Source organism: Diplotaxodon limnothrissa, linkage group LG20 (genome assembly GCF_057381915.1).
Source record: "Diplotaxodon limnothrissa isolate DT_005_m linkage group LG20, D_limnothrissa_male_GT1.1, whole genome shotgun sequence".
In the NCBI taxonomy this organism is placed as follows: domain Eukaryota; kingdom Metazoa; phylum Chordata; class Actinopteri; order Cichliformes; family Cichlidae; genus Diplotaxodon; species Diplotaxodon limnothrissa.
In genome coordinates this window covers 31,277,957-31,300,243 of record NC_140615.1, presented here as the reverse complement: position 1 = coordinate 31,300,243, position 22,287 = coordinate 31,277,957, and the positions used below count along the sequence as shown (strand labels likewise).

Below are 22,287 nucleotides of genomic sequence, written 5' to 3'. Positions count from 1 at the left end.
CTACACTATCCAGCTGCAACACAACAAAAATAAATAAATAAATACCCAATTTCAAATGTTTAAACAAGTTCAAAAGCCTAATTTAACAAGTGTAGAAAAAGCTGAAGAAGATGTCATCACAAACAAACTCAAATCCTAATTTCTTCTTCACAACCTTTTAACATAATCATTATCAGTAGATGGTTTGTGTAGGGAAGGATCACAAAGTTTTGATTTTTGCAAATTCAAATAATTAAGTGAAAATATAGCAAGTTTAACAACTAATTTTAAAACTTTATCACAATAAAATAAAGTAAATATTCAATTAAAGTATAAATATTATATTTTAATGTGTATTTAACAGGACAGTAACTACTGATTGCTTATCTTTTTAACAGATCTTCAGGATGGAATCACTTGTCTTGCCAATCCAGAAACTCCCAACCATACAGAAATGGATGGACGAAACACCACAGGTGGATATTGGGCTGTAGCACAGAACTCAGGGCCCAATATACAAGCATTCCCTGAGTGCCCATTCCTTTCTTTATTGATATCTTTTATGCATCTTCTGCTTTTGGGGGAATGGGTAAAATTCACTTCCTCTTGTTTGTGTTCATTATTATTATTATTATTATTATTATTATTATTATTATTATTATGATATTTGGCTGAATTTTAGCAATTTTCTGGTACTTTACTTTTACAGATTTCTACTTGAGATTTTATAAAATGATCTGCGGTCAGTTCAACACCTTGGAAAATTTAAATTGTTCATCTTACGATTTTTAATTTATTTATTTATTTTTTGCCAGAAAACCTTGGAATCTATGTTGTTAAATCTGTCCCAGGCTTCACACACTCTTGTACTCCAAATTGCCACCAATGCACCATCATAATGTGAAAGTGCGTGATAGTCAGAAATGTGCTTAAAGCAAAGAATAAAAGTGAGATGTATAAACTCAAACAGGTGTGGATCCTGTGCTCCAGTATTTTGCAAAATGTGCAGTCCTTGGAAAGGCAATTGCTGCAATTGCTATTTTGGTGATATTCGGTGCGTAATTTGATAATTCATACAACCAATATCATGCTTGCAAGAGGCAAAGCATGACATAAACCCTATGGACCAGAGTGTCTATTACTGCGTAATACTGGTCAAAATAAAATAAACTGTTTATAAAAAATATGGTTCAAGCATCATTGCTGCACTACTATTATTTATTTGTATTTCTTTTTTAATGTCAAACAGAAGTGAACTCAACAGATCTGGGCTTTGGTTTATCCACAACTACTTCAAGACCACAGACCTCTCCATCTGTTCCGGTTAATGTCACTGGTTCAACAGCAGTGGACAACAGCACAGGAGTTGAGGGGGAGGTCCGCTTGGTAAATAGGGGTTACGGCTCCTGCTCTGGCAGGGTCGAGATCTTCCACAGTGGGCAGTGGGGGACAGTGTGTGATGATTCCTGGGGCCTGGAGGATGCTCGGGTGGTATGTAGGCAGCTGGGCTGTGGTAGGGTCCTGTCCATACCAACTAATGCACAAATTGGACAAGGCACAGGAACCATCTGGATGGATGAGGTGTCATGCACAGGGAGGGAATCCAAGCTTTCTGAGTGTCGCCACTCAGGGTTTGGATCTCACAACTGCCGCCACAGTGAAGATACTGGTGTCATCTGTCAAGGTAAATTTGAGAAGGTGGCAAGCCTGAGGTTCGACCTGTTTGACTGTATGTCCCTGATATAATTTCAACTGGTCACTGGTTTTCAGTGACCAACTATTATACAATTATTTTTACTTTACACTACAATATTTTACCTACAGGCTCTTTGACATTGAATACTACCATTTTGTTAAACATTCAAGTGGAAGGAAAGTATAGTTTAAACTGGGTAGTTTGCAGTGTTGTTTTACAGTATACAGTGCCTTATCACAAAAATTATTATTGAGTCCCAGATTTTATATTTTGTATGTATTTCTTTTTAACACAGAAATTCAAGAAAATGTTCGCTTGGTTAATGGAGGAAACGGCTCCTGCTCTGGCAGGGTGGAGATCTTCCACAGTGGGCAATGGGGGACAGTGTGTGATGATTCTTGGGGCCTGGAGGATGCTCAGGTGGTATGTAGGCAGCTGGGTTGTGGTAGGGTCCTCTCTGCACCAACTAATACACAATTTGGACAAGGCACAGGGCCTATCTGGATGGATGAGGTTGGATGCACAGGAGGGGAAATCAACCTATTCGAGTGTCATCACTCAGGGTTTGGATCTCATGACTGCAGCCACAAAGAAGATGCCGGTGTCATCTGTGAAGGTAAATTTGAGAAGTAGGATTCACTTAGGTGTCCACCTGTTGGACCTTTTGTCCCCGATAAAATTTTAACTGAGAGGTTTTAAGCCAAAAACAATTACTGTAAAAAAAAAAAAAGTGTTTTGTTGACACTAAATTTTGTTAATGTCACTGGTTCAACAGCAGTGGACAACAGCACAGCAGTTGAGGGGGAGGTCCGCCTGGTAAATGGCATTTATGGCTCCTGCTCTGGCAGGGTGGAGATCTTCCACAGAGGCCAGTGGGGGACAGTGTGTGATGATTCTTGGGGCCAGGAGGATGCTCAGGTGGTATGTAGGCAGCTGGGCTGTGGTAGGGTCCTCTCAGCACCAACTAAAGCACGATTTGGACAAGGCACAGGGCCCATCTGGATGGATGATGTGCATTGCACAGGCTGGCAATCCAACCTGTTTGAGTGTCGACAGTCAGGGTTAGGATCTCATGACTGCAGCCACAGTGAAGACGCTGGTGTCATCTGTCAAGGTAAATTTGAGAAGGTGGCATCACGGAGGTTACAGTTTTTTTACTCTGTGTCTATGCTGTAAAGTTTATTATACAATAATAGAAATATTATGTTTTATTTACTTCAAACTGTGCTACCCACAGGTTTTGTTATATTAAATATTTTGTCATTAAACATCAATATTTGTCAATCGTTAGAGCGCCACCTAGATGTAAGAGAACATATCATGTTATATACTTTAGCATACTCCTCCTCAGAAGCTGACTACATCCATCTCAAATGTGGTCAGAAAAATGATCTTAAGCTTTTTTCTGAATGCAAAAATTATGGGTGTTCATATAATGATGTCCTCTAGTGGCAGACAATTCACCACAAAACATGAAGTTATTGTTAAGAGAGAAGGAAAACTTGAATATTCATAAAACTTGGTTGAAGCATCCATGATTCTGTTGGTTCTCCTGAAATATTTCATTGAAACAACCCAATCACTGCATTTTAGTTATAGTCATGAAATTCAGAGGCCTCGTTGATTATTGAAAAAGAAAAAAAAAATTTTTTTGTACAATAACGTAGACCCAAGAGGATGTACGCCATTATTAATTTAAGTTGATATTATACTGGTGGTTCCATTACTGCCTCTTTCATTAACAAATTCCCGCTGAATATTTAAAAAGATTAAGATAATCTTTAAATCGTTTCATCTAAAGACTTTTTATTTGAGTTATTGTTGTGGGGGTTTCTCTGTGAAAGTACAACAAACACAAATCCTTGTGTTTTACCATAGCACACAAAACTGTTGAAACTCAAATGTGTAATCTCAATGTTGTCTTCAAATTGATTCATTTTAAATTTTAATACACACTAACAAATTAATTTTAAAAAATATTGTCCTTAAACTGTTTTTAACAACATTCCTTCAGCACAGCTGCACTATTATTACTTATTTGTATTTTTTAATTGCAAACAGACCCTGGATTTCCTTATTCCACACCTGCGTCAAGAACACAGACCTCTCCAGCTTTTCGGGTTAATGTCACCGGTTCAACAGCAGTGGACAACAGCACAGGAGTTGAGGGGGAGGTCCGCCTGGTAAATAGCATTCATGGCTCCTGCTCTGGCAGGGTGGAGATCTTCCACAGAGGCCAGTGGGGGACAGTGTGTGATGATTCTTGGGGCCAGGAGGATGCTCAGGTGGTATGTAGGCAGCTGGGCTGTGGTAGGGTCATCTCTGCATCAACTAATGCACGATTTGGTGCAGGCACAGGGCGCATATGGATGGATGATGTGCATTGCACAGGCTGGGAATCCAACCTATTTGAGTGTCGACACTCAGGGTTAGGATCTCACAACTGTGGCCACAATGAAGACGCCGGTGTCATCTGTCAAGGTAAATTTGAGAAGTAGGATTCACTTAGGTGTCCACCTGTTGGACCTTTGGTCCCCGATAAAATTTTAACTGAGAGGTTTTAAGCCACAAACAATTACTGTAAAAAAAAAAGTGTTTTGTTGACACTAAATTTTGTTACCTACAGGCTCTTTGACATTAAATACTTCCATTCTGTTAAAGATTTAAAAATGAAGGAAAGTGTTAGTTAAACTGGGTGAATTGCAATGTTGATCTGCAGTTTACAGTGAATCATCCCAAAATAATTATTGAGTCCTTGCATTTCTTTATTTTTTGTATGTAATCCCTTTTATCACAGAAACTCAAGGGAATGTTCGCTTGGTTAATGGCAATTATGGCTCCTGCTCTGGCAGGGTGGAGATCCTCCACAGAGGCCAGTGGGGGACAGTGTGTGATGATTCTTGGGGCCAGGAAGATGCTCAGGTGGTATGTAGGCAGCTGGGCTGTGGTAGGGTCCTCTCTGCATCAACTAATGCACGATTTGGTGCAGGCACAGGGCCCATCTGGATGGATGAGGTTGGATGCACAGGCTGGGAATCCAACCTGTTTGAGTGTCGACACTCAGGGTTAGGATCTCACAACTGTGGCCACAATGAAGACGCCGGTGTCATCTGTCAAGGTAAATTTGAGAAGTAGGATTCACTTAGGTGTCCACCTGTTGGACCTTTGGTCCCCGATAAAATTTTAACTGAGAGGTTTTAAGCCACAAACAATTACTGTAAAAAAAATAGTGTTTTGTTGACACTAAATTTTGTTACCTACAGGCTCTTTGACATTAAATACTTCCATTCTGTTAAACATTTAAAAATGAAGGAAAGTGTTAGTTAAACTGGGTGAATTGCAATGTTGATCTGCAGTTTACAGTGAATCATCCCAAAATAATTATTGAGTCCTTGCATTTCTTTATTTTTTGTATGTAATCCCTTTTATCACAGAAACTCAAGGGAATGTTCGCTTGGTTAATGGCAATTATGGCTCCTGCTCTGGCAGGGTGGAGATCCTCCACAGAGGCCAGTGGGGGACAGTGTGTGATGATTCTTGGGGCCAGGAGGATGCTCAGGTGGTATGTAGGCAGCTGGGCTGTGGTAGGGTCCTCTCTGCACCAACTAAAGCACGATTTGGGCAAGGCACAGGGCCCATCTGGATGGATGAGGTTGGATGCACAGGCCGGGAATCCAACCTGTTTGAGTGTCGACACTCAGGGTTAGGATCTCACGACTGCAGCCACAGTGAAGATGCCGGTGTCATCTGTCAAGGTAAATTTGAGAAGGTGGCATCACTGAGGTTACATTTTTTTACTCTGTGTCTATGCTGCCAGGTTTATTATACAATAATAGAAATATTATGTTTTGTTTACATTAAAGTCTGCTACCCACAGGTTTTGTTATATTAATTTTTTTTCTCATTAAACATCAATATTTGTCAATCGTTAGAGCGCCACATAGCTGTAAGAGAACATATCATGTTATATACTTTAGCATACTCCTCAGAAGCTGACTACATCCATCTCAAATGTGGTCAGAAAAATGATCTTAAGCTTTTTTCTGAATGCAAAAATTATGGGTGTTTATATAATGATGTCCTCTAGTGGCAGACAATTCACCACAAAACATGAAGTTATTGTTAAGAGAGAAGGAAAACTTGAATATTCATAAAACTTGGTTGAAGCGTCCATGATTCTGTTGGTTCTCCTGAAATATTTCATTGAAACAACCCAATCACTGCATTTTAGTTATAGTCATGAAATTCAGAGGCCTCATTGATTATTGAAAAAGAAAAAAAATCTTTTTTGTACAATAACGTAGACCCAAGAGGATGTACGCCATTATTAATTTAAGTTGATATTATACTGGTGGTTCCATTACTGCCTCTTTCATTAACAAATTCCCGCTGAATATTTAAAAAGATTAAGATAATCTTTAAATCGTTTCATCTACAGACTTTTTATTTGAGTTATTGTTGTGGGGGTTTCTCTGTGAAAGTACAACAAATGTCCTTGTGTTTTACCATAGCACACAAAACTGTTGAAACTCAAATGTGTAATCTTAATGTTTTCTTCAAATTGATTCATTTTAAATTTTAATACACACTAACAAATTAATTTTAAAAAATATTGTCCTTAAACTGTTTTTAACAACATTCCTTCAGCACAGCTGCACTATTATTACTTATTTGTATTTTTTAATTGCAAACAGACCCTGGATTTCCTTATTCCACACCTGCATCAAGAACACAGACCTCTCCAGCTTTTCGGGTTAATGTCACCGGTTCAACAGCAGTGGACAACAGCACAGGAGTTGAGGGGGAGGTCCGCCTGGTAAATAGCATTCATGGCTCCTGCTCTGGCAGGGTGGAGATCCTCCACAGAGGCCAGTGGGGGACAGTGTGTGATGATTCTTGGGGCCAGGAAGATGCTCAGGTGGTATGTAGGCAGCTGGGCTGTGGTAGGGTCCTCTCTGCATCAACTAATGCACGATTTGGTGCAGGCACAGGGCGCATATGGATGGATGATGTGCATTGCACAGGCTGGGAATCCAACCTGTTTGAGTGTCGACACTCAGGGTTAGGATCTCACAACTGTGGCCACAATGAAGACGCCGGTGTCATCTGTCAAGGTAAATTTGAGAAGTAGGATTCACTTAGGTGTCCACCTGTTGGACCTTTTGTCCCCGATAAAATTTTAACTGAGAGGTTTTAAGCCACAAACAATTACTGTAAAAAAAATAGTGTTTTGTTGACACTAAATTTTGTTACCTACAGGCTCTTTGACATTAAATACTTCCATTCTGTTAAACATTTAAAAATGAAGGAAAGTGTTGGTTAAACTGGGTGAATTGCAATGTTGATCTGCAGTTTACAGTGAATCATCCCAAAATAATTATTGAGTCCTTGCATTTCTTTATTTTTTGTATGTATTTCTTTTTAACACAGAAATTCAGGTAAATGTTCGCTTGGTTAATGGAGGACATGGCTCCTGCTCTGGCAGGGTGGAGATCCTCCACAGAGGCCAGTGGGGGACAGTGTGTGATGATTCTTGGGGCCTGGAGGATGCTCAGGTGGTATGTAGGCAGCTGGGCTGTGGTAGGGTCCTCTCTGCACCAACTAAAGCACGATTTGGTGCAGGCACAGGGCCCATCTGGATGGATGATGTGTCATGCACAGGCAGGGAATCCAACCTGTTTGAGTGTCGACACTCAGGGTTAGGATCTCATGACTGCAGCCACAGTGAAGACGCTGGTGTCATCTGTCAAGGTAAATTTGAGAAGGTGGCATCACTGAGGTTACATTTTTTTACTCTGTGTCTATGCTGTAAAGTTTATTATACAATAATAGAAATACTATGTTTTGTTTACTTCAAACTGTGCTACCCACAGGTTTTGTTATATTAAATATTTTGTCATTAAACATCAATATTTGTCAATCGTTAGAGCGCCACCTAGATGTAAGAGAACATATCATGTTATATACTTTAGCATACTCCTCCTCAGAAGCTGACTACATCCATCTCAAATGTGGTCAGAAAAATTACCTTGATTTCATTTGAATGCAAAAAATAAGGGTTTTCATATAATCATGTCCTCTTGTGGCAGACAATTCACCATGAAACATGAAGCTATTTTTAAGGGAGAAGGAATATTCATAAAACTCTGTTGAAACTTCCATGATTCTGTTGGTTCTCCTGAAATATTTCATTGAAACAACCCAATCACTGCATTTTAGTTAAAATCATGAAATGTAGATGCATCATTTATTATTGAAAAACAAAAAAAATACTTCTTTGGCAGGACGTCCACCTATTAATTTAAGTTGATATTATACTGATGTTTCCATTATTGTCTCTTCAATTAAGAAAATCCTGCAGAACATTTAATGAAATCAAGATAATCTTTCATTCGTTTCATCTACAGACTTTTTATTTGAGACTTTTTATTTGAGCAGTACAGCAAATGTCTTTACTTTGAAACACCACATAAAACTGTTAAAACTCAAATGTGTAATGTCAAATTTGTCTCTGAATTGATACATTTTAAGTATGAATACACGCTAACAAATTAATTTTTAAAATGTTGTTCTCAAACTGTTTCACAGCTCTACAATTATTATTTACTTGTATTTCTTTTTTAATTGCAAACAGACCCTGGATTTCCTTATTCCACACCTGCTTCAAGAACACAGACCTCTCCAGCTTTTCCGGTTAATGTCACTGGTTCAACAGCAGTGGACAACAGCACAGGAGTTGAGGGGGAGGTCCGCCTGGTAAATAGGGGTTACGACTCCTGCTCTGGCAGGGTGGAGATCTTCCACAGTGGGCAGTGGGGGACAGTGTGTGATGATTCTTGGGGCCTGGAGGATGCTCAGGTGGTATGTAGGCAGCTGGGCTGTGGTAGGGTCCTCTCCATGCCAACTAATACACAATTTGGTGCTGGCACAGGGCCCATCTGGATGCATGATGTAGCATGCACGGGAAGAGAAGCCAACTTGCCTGAGTGCCACCACTCAGGGTATGGATCTCACGATTGCAGCCACAAAGAAGATGCTGGTGTCATCTGTGAAGGTAAATTTGAGCAGCTGGAGAGTTTATTTTACCAATATGGAAATATTATGTTTGATCTACATTAACCTCCTAAGACCTGAACTCTTCCACGGCATGCATTTTTAATTTCTCTTTGATATTTAGGCATATCGGGGCCCGATGAATGCAAAAATAAAGAATTAGCAGATTTTTATTATTTTTTTTACCTTATTTTTGTTTTTAAGAAAAGTAAGAGCCATATCTGAGGATATTCGTTTGAAATGTTGATAGAATACTAGCAGTATAATGTCCTTGTTCGTGGATATGTAAATGGCCCTTGCAGAGCAAAATTTAGTATTTTGGTCTAAATAACCCAAAAAGTGATGTTCGCATATGTGGATGCCAGGTCCTAGGAGGTTAAAGGTTTATCTACAAGTTTTATTGCATTAAATGTTTTTTCTTTCACAGCTCTTTTGTTCCTGCTTCTTTTACTGTTGTTATTTATATAAATTAATCTTGAGATGAAATTTACATCTCAGCTGCGATTTCCTCCTTTCAGGTTATTTTCAGCTCACTTTTCATTGAATCGTATCAGCTCCCCATCCCCAACATCAGTTTTAATGAGACTACTGAATTTAAGGTTATGGCTCTCTTCTCACTAAGTGAGTTTAGTCTGCAGAGTAGATTTCTTAAAAACAGTAATTAATTAAAATGCTACATTTTAATATGTAGTTGCTCTTTATAAGAAAACATCTCATATTCAAAATCTTTCTGCCATTTTCAAAATTTATATTGATGTTTTTTCTATGTAATTTTAACCAATAACTTTTATAAGTGACGTTATTTAATTGTCCCATTTTTTTCAGTCTCTCATACAGGTTTCTCTCCGCTTTTGGTTATTGTATCTGTGGTAGTGGCAGTTCTTCTGTTACTTCTTGTTCTTTTGCTCATCTACAAAAAGACGGCAACGGGCTATCGTGGTGAGTTCTGATCCAGCCTTATATGCTTTTTTAAAGAATTATTAATCAAAAGGATTTTATGTGGCTCCACAGTGTAGTGGTTTACACCATTGTTCAGCAAGGGAAAGGTTACTACTTCAACTCCAGCCGGAGTCACAAATCATTCTTGGGATTGTGTTGGGAATGGCATCTAGTGTAAAAACTGACAAATTAAACATGTGCAGCTTCCTGTTGTTGTGGCCCCTTCTGAACAAGAGGTCAGACAAAAGTAGTATTTCTTTTTTTAATTAAGTATTCTCGTGGAATCGTTTGACTGCTAACCTGCCCCACTTCTTTTCCAACAGGATAAGATCCGACCTAACACCACAAAAATGAGCAAAGCTATAACATAACACGTCTTTGTCTCTTTTCTATAGGTTTCTCTAGGTATAGAAGAAACTCAACCCAAAGCCAAACTGAGGTGATTCATTTATATTTGTTTAATTTCACTGTCATTTGTAGGCTCTTTATGCTGCACTGTGAAGAAATTAACACATTTCACTGGTTCATAAAAGGTTCAGAATTCTGAATTTTGTTGTTTTTTGCTTGTTTGTTTTTTCCCCAGATTGCTCTTACTGAAAAATATTCTACAGTCCTCCACACGTAAAGTCTCGACCAACTAGAGCGTTGATCCAGCCAGCAGGAACCAGGACCAAACCTACTGGACTCTACTGTCACACACACTAAATAGCAAATTATCATACATTCCTTCCGATGAATAGAAATGTGTTTGGGGGTTTCATGTCTTATCTAGAACCATGGTCAATTGTTCTGTAAGAACTAACCATGTCACTTCCCTTGCCCTTACTAGGCCAGACCAGTAACACTGACACTGGCCAGTCAGGCACATAAAACATACATAAAAGCAAGGATGAGTTGACTCAGAATCCATTTGTTAGGCTTGTCATTGTTATCCTCTCCACAGCATTAATAATGGCCATCAACAGTGGCCTGCGCAGAAACGAACATGGATGGATGGCTACAATAAGAGATACGAATAAACTTTATTATCCCACATGTGAAATTTAATTTGTACAAATAGTGCTGTGCATAGAAGTATTCACACAATAAAGCCAGCACCAAAATTCAATTAATAAATATGTTAATAATTCATTCATTCATCACTGATAGTTTCCCATAATTAAACTCCAGGAAACATTTAAGTACAGGATGATGTGGCTCCAGAGCTTTCAAAGTGCACTGAGTCCTTATGTGCAAAAGATGCTGGGATTGATGAGAGCTTTTAGCAGTTTGTTTTACAGTCCCTGAGGGTAAAAACTCAAGCTCTGAAAAAACTGGATAAGGGATGAATCATTAAAACTTTTAGGAGCCTGATAAACAACAATTTTGTAATATTTTGTTTGGTGAGACTAGTGCTCTTTGTTTCCTATCATTGTCATAGCACTTTTGACTTTACTGTAAGTAAGCCACACCAACTGCTATCCCATATCTAATCAAACTTTCAAGCATTGTATTATAAAAAAAATCCTTAGATCTCACTTCAAACATTTTGAGCCGTTGAAGAAAATTGAATCCGAGCTTATTTGTCAGTAAAAAAATAAATCTACATGTACTTCCCATATTCCCTTAGGGTGAAATGTTATTTCTTTAGTTTTATCAGTGTTCAAAATAAAACGATGATGATGACACCACTGCTGATGCACAGTCATTTGCGTGCAGAAGACTTAAAATAGTTTTATCATCAGAGAATTTGACAGCCAACTATTAGTGCAGTTATCACTATAGTGATTAGCATGCATGGTGAAAAGGAGAGGGGGAAGTCACAAAAATTGAATCATTTAACTTGTTGTCACCTGCTAGTCAAGAGGGATAAAAAACATTTGATAATTAAGGCACATTTAAGAGTTTTGGGCCTGCAGGTATGGACGAACAATCAAATGCAGAACTAAAATCAACAAATAGAATCTGATCATAGGCTTTTGGATCTTCTGAATGCTTCCTTTATTAAATGAATGATATTTATCATAGCATCCTTCACTGTTTACAAACTGATGCGGGTCTAGACTTGAAGATATCTTTGGTTTGATCATATTCAAAATAATTTTCTTAAAACACTTCATCACTACACATGTTAGTGGCAACATCCCTGAAGTCCTTGTTCTCAATAGGATGTGTTACAGACATGTTACCTCTGGTGTAAGAATGATTTTAGATATTCACCATAACTTGCAAACTGTGTGACGTTTGGGAAAAAAGGGCACCGTGCATCGGTTAATTCACCGAGCAGCGTTTCAATAAAGAAGCAGACATCAGTCACAAACATTTCTGAGAACCAACTGAAATGGCTTCAAATTAATTTTCACACTATCAGAATCACCAAGTAAGTCTCTACTTTTTATTGATGCAATCTCTAACTTTTTTAGTGACGTGGTTTAATATTTGGGAAATTAATAGCCTCTTTTTTCAGGATTATATTGTTCTTACAACAATTTATATAGTCTATTGTTGGATCTGTAGCCTCATCTAACACCATACTATAGAATAAACTCCAGTATGTGCATATGAAACAACCCATCAAAGTCCCTGCACTGTCCTGAGTCCATACAACACTGCAACACAGTTGTATTTTAGCACAGATTTATACAGCATACCTGCTCCTCAACATATGAACATAAGAAAGGCCAGTGGTAGACTCTCTCTCTACCACCCTTCATTCTTATTGTGAGTATAATTCATTTGCCAAAAAGAGATAAAATACACAGCTTACTAATTATACTTTATTCTTGAAAATGCTTCATGCTAGTCATACAATAATATAATTAAAGAAAATTAACCTGTCGTGGTGAAAGTAATGATAACTTAAAGACTATACTAAAAAGAGAAAGGTTCTTCACCCTCCATACACATGAAGCTTTCTTCAGTACAGCCTTATAAGCAGGCTTTCTCTTTAAGTAGGCTTCATCTCTACCTCTCCTGTGTTTTACAGATGGCTGTAAGCACTCATTGTTGTACCTCTCTCCTGACCTCCTCCATACATACAACATTTTTTGTTGTTTTTTGTGTAAACTGTCTTTTCAAGCCTTTTCAAGTAGTTTCCCTTCCTTAGGAATGGCTTCTCCACAGCCACCCTTCCACCCTGCCTCCTCTTGTTTGTTGAAACATGTGATTTTGCATAGTTTTTTTTAAGACACTTGGCATATTTCAGCTAATAGGTCTTTAGGAATCACCTCGTTGGCACAAAATTACTATTTACGTCTGCCAGACTGTGCTATTAGGAGCATTTTTATGCTTGACTAATACATAGATGAGTGCTAAGTGGCTTAACTAACAAAAAAATACCGGAGTACTTTAAAAGCAGTCAGATATTGAAACTGTGGACTGAACTGTGGCATCAAGACAGACACAACACTATCCAAGCGATTCTGTAAGAAATTTGATGGAAATAAAAACAGGGAATCTAATGGAGCTGTATGTTATCCATGTGATATCCTTTGAGTCTGTTTTTCTTTATCATGCTGACAGTATTTTGATTGTGTATACCGTCTAGATGTACAAGTGTTTTTGAATGTGACTGGCACCTACGTGTGTGACTTTACTGCATTTTCTTATCTTCATCAATAAATCAAACAAAATATGAAAATAAAATGAAAAAGAAAAACAGGTGAGACTGTTTGATGCTCAGGATGTATGTTTATTTGTGTTTATTTCCAATAAAATCATATTTGTTAACACGTTCCAGCAGTGATGTCATCGAGGCTTGACATGCTGGTGGAAGTGACATCAACAGAGGGGATGTGACATTCAGATGTTACACGATGTGTTGATGATATAATCTTTTCCTAGAAAAGAAACAAAAGATTTAAAGTTGCTTTTGAATTTATTTATTTTTTATTAAGCTTCAGTTCTTTATATCTTCTTTTACATTTTGCTTCTTGTTTTGATTGACATGCAATGGATGAGTATTTTTTTTTTTTAACTTTGAAGCCTTAGCTTAAACCTTAACTCATTTATTTTACTTATGTTTAGTTCTTCTAGCCCCCTGAATGTTCCTTCTGTCTCATCCAAGTGTTTGGGCCTCATTGTCAGTTGTATTTTGTATATCTCCTGCTCTACTTTAAAGTAGAGATGGCACAATACCACTTTTTTAAGTCCGATACCGATATTATAAATTTGGATATCTGCCGATACCGATATGAATCCGATATCGTGTGTTTTAATCAATAAAACTGTTTTTTTAATATATTGCTGCATTTTGTATAAGTTCATACTCAAGTTTAAATAAACAACAACACTAAAGCTATTCTGTTATACCTGTATGTAAAAAATACACTGCACCCAAAATATTTCATAGTTCAGCAATACTGATCAATCTAATAAACTTAAACCTGCTCCATCCTCCCTATTCTGGTATTTTAAAGAGTACTTAGCAGAAATATTAAGCAACCTAACTAATAGGGTTGCAAACTCCCAGCAAAAAAAATAGGGAACCACCCCCCACCCTCCACCTCATGATACTTAATTGACGTAATCAACTTTAATTTGATGCAGTGTGGGGGAAAATGCACAGAAATAAATTATTTTTCAAGAATAATTAAATAGATTCAACATCTTTCTTCAACAGAATTGCAGACTGCACAGATGGTATCTTCCCAAAGGAAAAAGTACTATAGCTTACCTAGGGTATATTAGACTTAACAGTTACTATATACAGTAATGGACTTCTATACATTTTACATAAGATTAAAACTTTGGGTGTAAGATTCAGATAATTATTTATTAAAAGCTAGACATTTTAAATGAGAATAAGAAAGAAAAGTATGTCTTTGTGCCCCCTTTTCCCTGTTCATGCCCTATCGGCCCCCCTGGCTAAACTTTGCTAGATCCGCCCCTGCACAGTTACCAGCCGTCAGCTGCGTAGAAAAAGATCCTGGTGTAGAAAGTAATATTAAATAAATTCTAACAACAGCTTATCAAGGTTAAACGTGCTGCGGTTGTTCAGCTGCTGGTTTCCTCTTTCTGGTGCAAAGTGGGCCAAAAACAAACAAGAGAGACGGACTCGCGACAGAAAAGCCGATCAGCTGATCATTAAGCAGTTTCATGATTGAAGTAGCAGCAGAAGAGGAAGTCGCTCCATATATCGGTTGTTAAGCTTAACGTGGGAATGATTTAAAAACATTCAGAGATGAACTTACAAAACAAACTCGGGATCTCGCAAAACTTTTGCGAGATCTCGAAAAACAAACTCGGGATCTCGAGTTTGTTTTGCGGGGAAAGCGGTGTTCCTTCCGGCTGTAGTAGGTCTCGACCTCCCGTTAGCTCGAAGCTAAAGGGAGGTCTCGACCTCCCGGTCGGCTTCGAGCGGGCGTCCGAAGAATGCGGCTAAAACTTTTGCGAGATCTCGCAAAAGTTTTGCGAGATCCCGAGTTTGTTTTGCGAGATCTTGCAAAACGTTTGCGAGATCCCGAGATAGTTTTGCGAGATCTCGCAAAAGTCCGTCTTAATTTTTTTTTCTCCCATGTCCCCTGCAGGGCTCCGTAATCTTTAAACTTTTAAAGTTCAAATAAAGTTTAGTTTGATTTTGCAGCACTACCTTGGTATACAAAGGGTAACTAAGCCTGATGTTCAACTTCAGCTTGTCAACACAATACTGATATTTTGAACAAGATGTATTAGCTGCAAATTCTCCAAAATCTCTTTGTAGAAAAGTAAAACAGTATAAGAAAGAATCTGTCCTATTGGTTATCATGATGTGAATGTCCATTATAAAGCCTCAGACACAGAGGTTTGACCCCACTCAGTGAAATCAACGAGGATGGTCCCTGAGACTGCTTTGGACGCTAGCAGAATTATTTTGGAGTTGTATGTGCATTACTGTTTAAGGCACTTACACTGGGTGTGTTGACCCTGGGTGATGTCCAAAACCTGCAGGACACCGGCCCTTGAGGTTTGGAGCTAGACACCCCTGGTTTAAGGTACTTACACTGACAAGTATAAACCACCTCCAGGTATTTGTAGGTGCCAACACAGGGGTCTCCAAATACAGAGTTGCTCGCTGAGATAGTACAGCTGTTTTTCCCATTACACCTTTGATTGCAGATAGAAAGTAAGTCAGCAAAGGGTTTTACACACTGCACGTTGTGTAGCCTGGTAAAAGAAAAAAACGTAAAACTAATCAAAGACAGTCAATCTGTACCTTTCAGCTACAACTTTGGTGCTCGTCTGACTTGAGCACTGGACAACTTGGAGCTGAGAGGCCGGACGTCCATCAGAGCATGTGGTTTTGTCACGGCGTCCATAATTAGCTCCGTGGATGACTAAAACCTGTCCTTTTTCTGAGGAAGAGATCATAGCATTAAACAATAACCATGTTTACATTTCAATAAATGAAATTCAACAAAGTTACAAAAAAGAAAACCTCACCACACTGAAGGTTTGCCTGAGATCCTTCACATGTTGCACTCTGAAACTGAGAGAAAAACACAAAACACATTAGAAAGATATTTTGGATTAAGTCCTAGCTGCGAATGCTCCACATTATATTGATGTTTGTTCATTTTTTAAAGAAAACGAGAATAAAAAGAGGATGTTCTGTAAAATGTCATGATTCAGTGGCTAAATGTCCATTATTAAGCCTCAGTCACAGAGGTTTGACTGGCGACAGAAAAGGCGATCAGCTGATCATTAATCAGTTTCACGATTGAAGTAGCAGCAGGAGAGGGAGGGAGAGAGAAGAGGCACTCGCTCCATATATCGGTTGTTAAGCTTAACGCGCGAATGCTTTACAAACATTCAGAGATGAACTTACACACTTGCTTTACTTCTCTCTGGGATCACTTCCTAGGAGATGAAATGCTGGTTTGGTAGCGAGGCTACAAATACACACAGCCGCTCTATCACGTGAGCACACTGCTCCGACGTGCTACGGTTATGAGCCGAGTTACGCCGTGTCGCAAGTTTTGTGAGGTGCTTTTCTGATATTTAATGGATCGGATTACATTTTTATTTCTCTCCGATATCCAGTAATTTATGTCAGCATTGGACCGATACTCTGTTCTCCATTAATTTCTCCATTCAAGTCCATTTTCAGTATTTATTTTCATGTTTCAATGTCTCCTTGATTTAGTACTGGTTGCTCATTGCCTTTTTTAGTTCTGTCTTTATTTGGGTTTTGATATGCTACTGTTTGGTTGTCCTCAGCTGTGTTAATTACATGCACCCATGTCTTGTTGCTCAGGGGTGTCTAATTCCCACTTAACCCTCTGTTTGCAAATTAAAACAACTAATTAAAAAAAAAACCTTGTGCCGGTTTAGCTCAGTGGGTGAGCAGGCAACCGTATTCCGTATGGCTGGAGAGCAGTAGGCCCAGGTTTGCATCTCTTCTCCTTTCTCATCCTGCTTTCACGTCTATCAACACCGTCTCTATCCACTAAAGGAAAAAAAAAAACCCGACTTTTTTGTGAATCTTCAAATCAGCTATTGAAGTTCATCTTTTTTTAAATTGTTTCATGTCCTGTAATCTGTATTTGAGTCTTTGAATCCATGTTTAAAATCTATTTTTCTGTCCAATGCCATATTTTTATTGCCTTTTTTTTTTTTTGCATTTCCACATTTTTTGTTTCTTGTTTGTTCATCTTTAAACTTTTAAAGTTCAAATAAAGTTTCGTTTGATTTTGCAGCACTGCCTTGGTATACAAAGGGTAACTTAGCCCAAAGTTCAACTTCAGCTTGTCAACACAATACACTGATATTTAGAACAAAATATATTAGCTGCAAATTCTCCAAACTCTCTTTGTACAAAAGTAAAATAGTATAAGAAAGAATCTGTCCTATTGGTTATCGTGATGTGAATGTCCATTATAAAGCCTCAGACACAGAGGTTTGACCCCACTCAGTGAAATCAACGAGGATGGTCCCTGAGACTGCTTTGGACACTAGCAGAATTATTTTGGAGTTGTATGTACATTACCGTTTAAGGCACTTACACTGGGTGTGTTGACCCTGGGTGATGTCCAAAACCTGCAGGACACCAGCCCTTGAGGTTTGGAGCTGGACACCCCTGGTTTAAGGTACTTACACTGACAAGTATAAACCACCTCCAGGTACTTGTAGGTGCCAAAACAGGGGTCTCCAAATACAGAGTTGCTCGACGAGATAGTACAGCTGTTTTTCCCATTACAACTTTGAATGCAGATAGAAAGTGAGTCAGCAAAGGGTTTTACACACTGCACGTTGTGTAGCCTGGTAAAAGAAAAAACGTAAAACTAAACAAAGACAGTCAATCTGTACCTTTCAGCTACAACACTGGTGCTCGTCTGACTTGAGCACTGGACATCTTGGAGCTGAGAGGCCGGACGTCCAGCAGAGCATGTGGTTTTGTCATGGCGTCCATAATCAGCTCCGTGGATAACTAAAACCTGTCCTTTTTCTGAGGAAGAGATCATAGCATTAAACAATAACCATGTTTACATTTCAATAAATGAAATTCAACAAAGTTACAAAAAAGAAAACCTCACCACACTGAAGGTTTGCCTGAGATCCTTCACATGTTACACTCTGGACTGAGAGAAAAACACAAAACACATTAGAAAGTGTAATAATTCATGTGCAGACTGATTATTAGTTCATGATTTAATTCGTAAGTTGAACTCTTTTGCATCCTTTTCCTCCTGTTTCATCGTTTCTGCATCCTGCAATCTGTCTTTGAATAAAATAAAAACGTAGTATGATTTTTTATACTTGTTTTCCTCTGTAATAAGGTACTTACACTGACAAGTATAATCCACCTCCAGGTACTTGGAGGTGCCAAAACAAGGGTTTCCAAACACAGAGTTGCTCGCTGAGATATTACAGCTGTTTTTCCCATTACAGCTTTGAATGGAGATAAAAAGTGAGTCAGCAGAAGTTTGACATACTGCATATCTGGGAGAAAATTAAAAGTTGAAAAAAGACAGTAACCATCTGTACCTTGCAGCTATTACTTCAATGCTCTCTGGACTTGAGCACTGGACATCTCTGAGCCTACAGTGAGGTTGTAAGTTAGAGCACGTGGTTTGGTCATGGCGTCCATAATCAGCTCTGTGAATGACTAAAATCTGCCCTTTCCCTGAGGACGAGATCACAGCGTTAAACTATAAACAAGTTTGCATTTCAATGAAATGTTTTCAATAAGTTACAAAAAAGAAAACCTCACCACACTGAAGGTTTGCCTCAGATTCTTCACATGTTACAGTCTGGACTGAGAGAAAAGCGTAAATCACATTCATTAAATCACAAACTTTAAAAATTAATGTGGAGAAAAATAGCTAAAATAGACAGAGACATTTCTCTTTCTAATCATTCTTCCATACATGGTAATTAAACTCATTCTCCGAATACTCCCCGGGGGATTTACACTTTCTTGACTCTTCTTCTGTCACTTGTTACTAGGCAAGCTCAAATGCAGTTAGAAGCTAAATGAATTCCTGGCCTTCGGCCTGGCCTATGTTTAAATCATATATGTCTGTAAGCGTGAATGCTGTTTTAACCTTCCATTGGTCCAAGTCACTTACATAATAGATCGGCTGGGACATCGCGCCCACCGAAGCTTAAGACCTTAAATAAACCGAACATCAACTCTTTTAATGAGCGCAACATAAAATGTGTGTATACAATGATTATAGCTGCACCTGTAATAAAAAGGTTAATATGATGCCAGTAGCTTTAATAAACATTTTAATGCAATATTAATGATGAAAGCTACATTGTAGCAGTAAAATAATTTCTTTATTCTCACACTAAATATTATTTCATGATCACAGATTTAATTTGTAAGTTTTGCAACATTTTCCTTCTTGGTTTGGATTTGATTTTGTGTTTTCCACCTCACATTTTTAAATTTTTGATTGTTCACCTTCTAGCTTTTAAAAGTGGAATAAAGTTGAGTTTGATTCTGGAGCACAATCTTGAAATCCAAAAATTAAATCGAAATGTGTATTTATGCACTAAGTGAAATCAAAAAGAATGGTCCTTTGGTCGCTAGCATGTGTACGTTACTGTTTAAGGTACAGAGGTTTGACTCCGCTGGATGAAATTAAAGTTGATGGTTCTTGTGAATATATTGTTTGCTAGCATTTTTTTGGAGTTGTATGTGCACTACTGTTTGAGGTACTTACACTGACAAGTATAATCCACCTCCAGGTACTTGTAGGTGCCCACACAGGGGTCTCCAAATACAGAGTTGCTCGCTGAGATAGTACAGCTGTTCTTCCCATTACAGCTTTGAATGCAGATAAAAAGTGAGTCAGCAGATGTTTAACATACTGCACATTGTGTAATCTGGAAAAAAAAGTAAAACTAAACAAAGACAACCAATCTGTACCTTTCAGCTACAACATTGGTGCTTGTCTGACTTGAGCACTGGACAACTTGGAGCTGAGAGGCCGGACGTCCAGCAGAGCATGTGGTTTTGTCACGGCGTCCATAATTAGCTCCGTGGATGACTAAAACCTGCCCTTCACCTGAGGGAGACATTAAACTATAACCATGTTTGCATTTCAAACAAATTAATTCAAAAATAAAAAGACAAACCAACAAAAAATAACCCTCACCACACTGCAGGTTTGCCTGAAATCCTTCGCATGTTACACTCTGGACTAAAAGAAGAGACATAAATTGTTTAATTTTCAGCAATTTTTTGAATTTCTCTGACAAAAAAGAAGTGACATAACACTTACAAATGTGATTTTAAGAGTTCAGTGCTAACAGTGGAGCTCAATGGCACAGACTAACATCTGTCTTTGATATCGAATCAGTATTTATTAGTAGATTAAATTTATTATTTTTTGTTATTTGGACAGAGGTGATGAACAAAACAAAACAAAACAAAACAAAACAAAAAAAGAAAGTTTAACCTTAAAAGTTGAAGCCAGTGCTAAAATCCTAAAACCTGCAGTTCCCTGAACATCCACCGGAGTCTCCCGCAGTGAGTCACTGCCATAATAAAAGGTCCACCTTTACATGGCAGCAGAAGTAAAACTGTTTTGGTCTCTATTACTGTTTATTTAAATAACAATTTTTTAAAACAATTATATGTGTGAGGTTAATTTTTTTTTAACAGACCAGTTTAAACGTTTAATGAAAGCATAAATTTTCCATTATTATGGGTGTTGCCTTTTTGGCTGATTGGTTCAATGGGACAGGTGACCCCTAGTAGGAGGAGTTTAAGTAACTCTGGGTCTTGTTTCCAAGTGAGGGAAAAGGGGAGAAGTAGTTGACACAGGGATTAATGCAGTGTCTACAGTTGTGTGAACTCTGCTGGTATGGGCTCAAATTTTGGTCAGTAATATTTTGTACTTGTAAATCAAATGTGTACTTGTGAACTGGGTTTTGTAACCTTGTGAACCAAAATATGTGAAAATTTTTATGTTTGTGTATCTATAGATGAGAATTTGTGTGTGTGTAAAAAGATTTGTGTTTGTAAAACTCTGCACTCAACTTCCCTGGCTGTGTGTGTGTTTGAACTTACGAGCACAAATTTGGACCCAACGTCTGAGCATCTCTGCTTAGACTCAAGCAACATGGACTTCTTTTGCTGGCTTAAGGCACTTCCATATTAGCTCCACTTTTCTAACCCAGGAGGTCTGTACATCTTTCATATACAGAGTATGCTTTTCTTACCGTGGCTCAAGCGGCAGATCTGGCTGTCACAGGGGGGCTTTCTTTGTGGGGACACGGTGGTCTCAGCTCTGGTATAGCCTGAAATTTAAAATAATGAGTCTTTGCTGTATTTATAAGTGCTGTATTGCTAATTTTATAGTCACAATTTAATAGTTTAGTTGTTCCTGCCTTTTTTAAGCAAATAAATATCCAAATAAACAATCCACCTATTTACTTACACAATAGTAAATAAATGTTATATATAGTAACTGAAAACCCAAAGTGCTTTACAGTAGAAAAGCGCTTTTGGTTTCTAGTATGTTTTTGCAACACTGCAATACATCTGCCGTTTTCAGTTCATCCTTTCGTGTCTGCGAGTCCTGCATTTGGGTCCTACATCCTGCCTGCCACACAGCGTATGACATGAGCATAATAACCATCTTGTGTTAACTGTCATTTACTGTCAGTTATTTGTATGGCACATTTCACAGAATACAAGTTGACACCCAATCACATCATTTGGTTGTAATTAAAAAACATTAAAGACGTGAATCTGATGACAGATTCACGTCTTAAATCAGGACAGGATCCATCAGCTGCAAATCGTTATCAGTATTAGTACTTGGTATCAGAATCCAGAATCCAGCGACAAAGGAGGTAAGGCCTGCTGTTGATTCAGGAAACACGCCCACATTTATTGGTGATAGTCACAGTTAACACAGGCAGCTTCCTGCGCAATTTCACGTAACAGCTTGATGCTTGTGTTTACACTCAGGGTTTCTTACATGGTTTAGAATTAACAGACAGGATGTAAATAAAAGGTCCCATGTAATCAGAGTGAAAGCACAAGTTCAGCAAATCTATTAGATCGGATCAAGGTGGCAATATAAAGTTAAAAACTGGCACATTAGGATAAAAGTGACTGAAACGTGTATTTACCTGAACTCATGAGTAAACATGTTACTCCCAGAACTGAAAATCAGAAAAGAAAAAAATACTATTATTGA

General features: G+C 38.2%; 2 protein-coding genes across 2 annotated transcripts; one reads left to right on the top strand and one right to left on the bottom strand.

The window, feature by feature from the left end:
* The first annotated feature begins 564 nt into the window (after positions 1-564).
* LOC146611206 (scavenger receptor cysteine-rich domain-containing protein DMBT1-like) lies at positions 565-10,110 on the top strand. Its single transcript, XM_085345592.1, has 12 exons — positions 565-568; positions 1,229-1,663; positions 1,971-2,304; positions 2,407-2,789; positions 3,821-4,156; positions 4,473-4,793; positions 5,110-5,430; positions 6,370-6,789; positions 7,106-7,426; positions 8,310-8,536; positions 8,631-8,729; positions 10,063-10,110. The coding sequence occupies exons 1-12, from the start codon at positions 565-567 to the stop codon at positions 10,108-10,110; spliced, it is 3,249 nt and encodes a 1,082-aa protein (XP_085201718.1).
* Positions 10,111-13,371: 3,261 nt separating this feature from the next.
* Positions 13,372-21,720, bottom strand: LOC146611205 (rhamnose-binding lectin-like). The gene is made up of 15 exons (XM_085345591.1): positions 21,678-21,720; positions 21,302-21,379; positions 20,233-20,277; positions 20,004-20,142; positions 19,803-19,901; positions 18,837-18,892; positions 18,611-18,749; positions 18,411-18,514; positions 18,160-18,204; positions 17,933-18,071; positions 17,629-17,824; positions 16,067-16,112; positions 15,840-15,978; positions 15,535-15,730; positions 13,372-13,485 (listed from the first exon to the last, which is right to left on the bottom strand). Exons 1-15 carry the CDS (start codon positions 21,718-21,720, stop codon positions 13,372-13,374), a joined length of 1,578 nt encoding a protein of 525 aa, XP_085201717.1.
* Between the last annotated feature and the right edge of the window lie 567 nt (positions 21,721-22,287).

What these genes read in the sequence shown, in the direction of transcription:
- LOC146611206 (XM_085345592.1), top strand. An exon ending in TACTGGTGTCATCTGTCAAG is followed by an intron (nt 1,664 to 1,970) that starts GTAAATTTGAGA and finishes TTTTTAACACAG; the next exon opens with AAATTCAAGAAAATGTTCGC. An exon ending in TGCCGGTGTCATCTGTCAAG is followed by an intron (nt 5,431 to 6,369) that starts GTAAATTTGAGA and finishes AATTGCAAACAG; the next exon opens with ACCCTGGATTTCCTTATTCC.
- LOC146611205 (XM_085345591.1), bottom strand. Translation starts at nt 21,720, where the DNA reads ATGGTTATTATGCTCATGTCATACGCTGTGTGGCAGGCAGGAT. An exon ending in TCAGGCAAACCTTCAGTGTG is followed by an intron (nt 18,072 to 18,159) that starts GTGAGGTTTTCT and finishes TCTCTTCCTCAG; the next exon opens with AAAAAGGACAGGTTTTAGTT. An exon ending in CCAGGGTCAACACACCCAGT is followed by an intron (nt 13,486 to 15,534) that starts GTAAGTGCCTTA and finishes TTTCTTTTCTAG; the next exon opens with GAAAAGATTATATCATCAAC.